Raw genomic sequence first — 3,984 nt, 5'->3', positions numbered from 1 at the left:
AAACCAAATTTATCTTCTTGACTGCTGGGAAAATATGTATTCATTAAATTTGAATGCAATCTTTCCACATCGGATAGCTTAGAATAAGTTTTATTATATCTTAGATATAATTCATACTTATGAAAATCACATACAACTATTTTTTATTAAAACTAAAAAAAAATACAAATGTTTTTATAAAACATATAAAAAGCTGCTGTTAGTTTAGTGAGCAATTTGTCTCCTCTCGCGAATCCTTTCAATAAAAAGAACGCCTATGATCATTGCGTATACTGTTGCATAGACAGCATGAGACCACGCTACCAATTAACTGTAAAATATAAATAAAATGAAAAATTATTTTTAATACAAAAATTGCATGTCAAATTGTTTATAATTATTAACCTCTAAAGCAATCATTACACAGGCGATTATATTGAAGACACGCAACAAGCTCAGCCAGTAGTTCTCAAACTGTATGCGACAACCGGTGGCAATAAGATTCTCACTCTTCGTTGCGTCGTTCTGCTTGAAGCAGGTGCTGGGCGGCAAGCGATCGTTGACAATGTAATCGTGGGGACTGGCGCGTCCGCAGCATTCAAACTGGCAAAGATCAAAATAAAGGAAATTATTAATATAAACGAAGCGAGGAAAGTTTAAATATTTATAAATAAATAATATTCCAAATAGAGAGCTCTAACCCTTCATTCTTACAACATGGTTAGATATTTGGAGTGATATGCACAGCAACTTAATGGATATATTGGGCCTCACGCATAAAAAGTGAGCTTAAGCTCCGCTTCGATTTTTAGTACAATTTCTTGAGCTTGAGCTCACTCCATCAGTGCAAAAATTGAGTCTGACCTTAAGATCACTTATTATGCACGAGGACCATTATGTTCTCCGCTCCTTGACTATTTTCGAACTGAAACCATCCCACTCAATAAAACAAGTACGGTGGCGTCCATTTGCCAACAGAGATCACCATCAATTTGCCATATTTTCTTTGACCTTATTTGAATGATCACTTCAAGTAGATAAAACAATGGCCACTTTTAAACATTACAACACTCTCGTATCCAACAAATGTTGTAACAATCTTTCGTCCTGTGCAAGTTCAAGGAATATAGCAACCCTCCCTTCTGAAAATTAAAGATGAAAGGTGAACCAATAGTTCTAAGGACACATTAGGACTTCTTCTTCGTACCCATTTTTAAGGTTGTGACCTAAATCAGGTCTTGGTGGTAGATAACAACGTAGCGGCACCATTCATATATGTCGATAACGGACGGGATCTTTCCAGCAATGGGACAGGAGGCCCAATCGTGGGTTATTCCATCGCTGGAGAGCATATTCAAACCAAGTATAATGCTCAACTATGTTCCTTCAACTTGGCAAAGTGACAATCTGTCCTTCGCTTCTCTTCAAGATAAACTTCGGCAAGATGTTTCCTCCAAGAAGGAGCCTATTTTTACTGAACGCTTTGAAGTATCGATTTTTGCGGACGGCTCAAAAATAGTGTCTTTCAGGCAGAGTTATTTGCCATCAATGAGGCCTGCAATATAATTTTAGCCTCGAAGCTAGCCGGGGCCAGCATTGCTATTTTCTAGGAAAGCCAAGCAGCGGTCATGGCACTTGACTCTGTAAGCATCACAGCCAGCCTAATAAAAAAAGTGCAGGGAGAGCAGAATTCATGGCAATAAAAAGACCGACGAGCTAGCCAGGAACGAATCGGCTCTGGATGTCTCAGAGGCACGTCTTCACCGACGGTTTTAAAATGGACGAAGAAGTGGGGTGCAGTATATTGTACAGAACCAATAATTCATAGGTCCTTTGGGCTACCAGATCACTGCAGTTTCTATCAAGCTGAGGTTTTTGCAATAAAGGAAGCGGCAAAGGTATTGCATGAAAATAACCCAACAAGCGAGCAAATTAACAACTACATAGATGGTCAGGCGGCCATTAAGGCTCTACTTTCGTATGAAACAAATTCCATCACCGCCGAGGACTCTTCGGAGGCTATAAGAAGGCTAGCTGTGGCTAAAACTGTCCACCTATATTGGGTCCCAAGACACAAGGGTGTGGAAGGTAATGGGAGAGCTGACGAGCTAGCCAAGAAGGGCGTTCTCTTGGGGAAATCAAAAGATTACAAGATCTGCTCATTACCCCCAAGCGGGGAGCCTTTGGAAAAAAATTCAGCGTTGCAGACTTTTAGAAATTATGTGTAATTCATACGACAGGAAAGTTTCTAATTTCCTATATCAACAAGAAGAACAGACTCGAGGCTCCTGATGGGATTGCTAACAAGACGTTACTTGGTAAGAGCACATGCATCTAAACTAGGTCTAATGGAGGATAGAAAATGTAGGAAATGTAACTATCACGAGAAAACCGTGGAGCATATAATTTGCGAGTGTCCAGCCTTCAGCAATCAAAGACTCGCGTTACTCGGAAAGGTACAGAGCCTACAAGCAGCTATAGCAAAGGACCAAAGTGTCTATTAAAAGGAGCGGCAGTGTTCTTTAACATTGCGCGAAAGCATTGATTCATAGGTCGTAAACGCATCTGGCAACGCTATGGACGTTATATTCGTCTATTTGAAATCAGGCAGCTTATTGATGAGAAGCGGGTAAAGAGGGTCTCAGCGGCTGTTCGTGAATACGCCCCCGACTTCGTACTGAATCTTTACGTAAAATCGTGGCCTTAAACATAACGTTTACAATTGTCGCGGGGTATGTGCAGGTCAAAGAGATTACAAAATCCTTGAAAAATGGAATATGCAATTATCGTTGCTATAGTATGTTGCTTGGAAATGAAGATCTGGAGATATTTTAAGTACGCTGCCAATTGGAAATGAAATAAAACAAGATATGTGGAAAATTTCACTTTCCAAAAGAAGCAATGAAGCAAATAATCTTCGAATGCCCAGCCTTAGGCAGAAGAAGACTCATAATACTCGATAAAGATCATCTGCAGGGCCTGCATTCTGCGATTGATAAATGGCCGAAAGAGCTACTAAAGTTTTCCTTCACATCTTTAAGCACTTTAATTCCCAGATTTTCTTCTAAGCGTTAAATTGTAATATTTTTATATTTATGTACAGTTGTGTTTATGCTACACTTGTCACTTACCCAATTCTCATATTGCGACATTGCACCAGGGCTTGTCAGCTCTTCCTCCCACGCCTTGTCCACAGCATTCGAGAGATGCGAAGCTACTGTGCTTTCGCCTTTTATTAAAAGAAAAGTGACAGCTATTTGTGCGATTATCACAATCCAGAGCAGTGTAATAAACTGTGTATATAATAAATAAATGAATACATGAAAAATCGTTTGATTTAAATTAAGGATACATATGTCCATAAATACATATCAGCTTTATATATACATACATTCACACATAAATATGTAGGTAAATAATACATAACAATGCTGACTAAGCGGTTAGTTTTTTAAACTTCGTTTTGCATTTTCAATAAAAGATATATAGTATGTACTTTTATTCAATTATTCGGTAAATAAGTATGTATAAATAAATATTTACTCAAGTGCAGATATGCATTCATTTATTTGCTTTTGCGCTCACCGTCACTGTACAACATACGCTTTCGCGTACTGCACCCAATAGCCCCAATAGGAATATTACAACTGTGGCTACGCCTAATCCTATGTAGGCATAGGCAGCCATCGCACCGACTTCACTTACATCGTAGGAACATAGCACAAAAATGCCGAAGGCTATGAGCACCAAAGCAAGCAGCTGAAAGAAAAACAAAGAGGAATTTGATTAGTGTCATTGCTATGGATATCATATTTAACTAAAATAAAAATGCAAACTAAAACATTTTCTTTTGGGGAAATTGCATTTACATAAGTAAATAAAAAAAAGAATATTTAAATATATGTAACTTTGTTAAGTAATCAAAAATGTTTGTTAAAATTTTTCCACGAAGGACCTAAGTTGTGTTTATGGAAGCATTCCTCCAATCACATATGGACATATTCT

General features: G+C 38.1%; 1 protein-coding gene across 1 annotated transcript; it reads right to left on the bottom strand.

The window, feature by feature from the left end:
* Positions 1–117: 117 nt before the first annotated feature.
* Positions 118–3,784, bottom strand: LOC108379372 (protein late bloomer-like). Its single transcript, XM_017635715.1, has 4 exons — positions 3,565–3,784; positions 3,111–3,272; positions 385–582; positions 118–310 (listed from the first exon to the last, which is right to left on the bottom strand). Exons 1-4 carry the CDS (start codon positions 3,664–3,666, stop codon positions 239–241), a joined length of 534 nt encoding a protein of 177 aa, XP_017491204.1. The 5' UTR covers positions 3,667–3,784; the 3' UTR covers positions 118–238.
* Between the last annotated feature and the right edge of the window lie 200 nt (positions 3,785–3,984).

Source organism: Rhagoletis zephyria, unplaced genomic scaffold (genome assembly GCF_001687245.7).
Source record: "Rhagoletis zephyria isolate East Lansing unplaced genomic scaffold, Rhagoletis_zephyria_1.1 Rzeph_scaffold_16252, whole genome shotgun sequence".
In the NCBI taxonomy this organism is placed as follows: domain Eukaryota; kingdom Metazoa; phylum Arthropoda; class Insecta; order Diptera; family Tephritidae; genus Rhagoletis; species Rhagoletis zephyria.
Note: the sequence above shows the minus strand (reverse complement) of the source record. Positions and strands in the feature narration are given on the sequence as shown.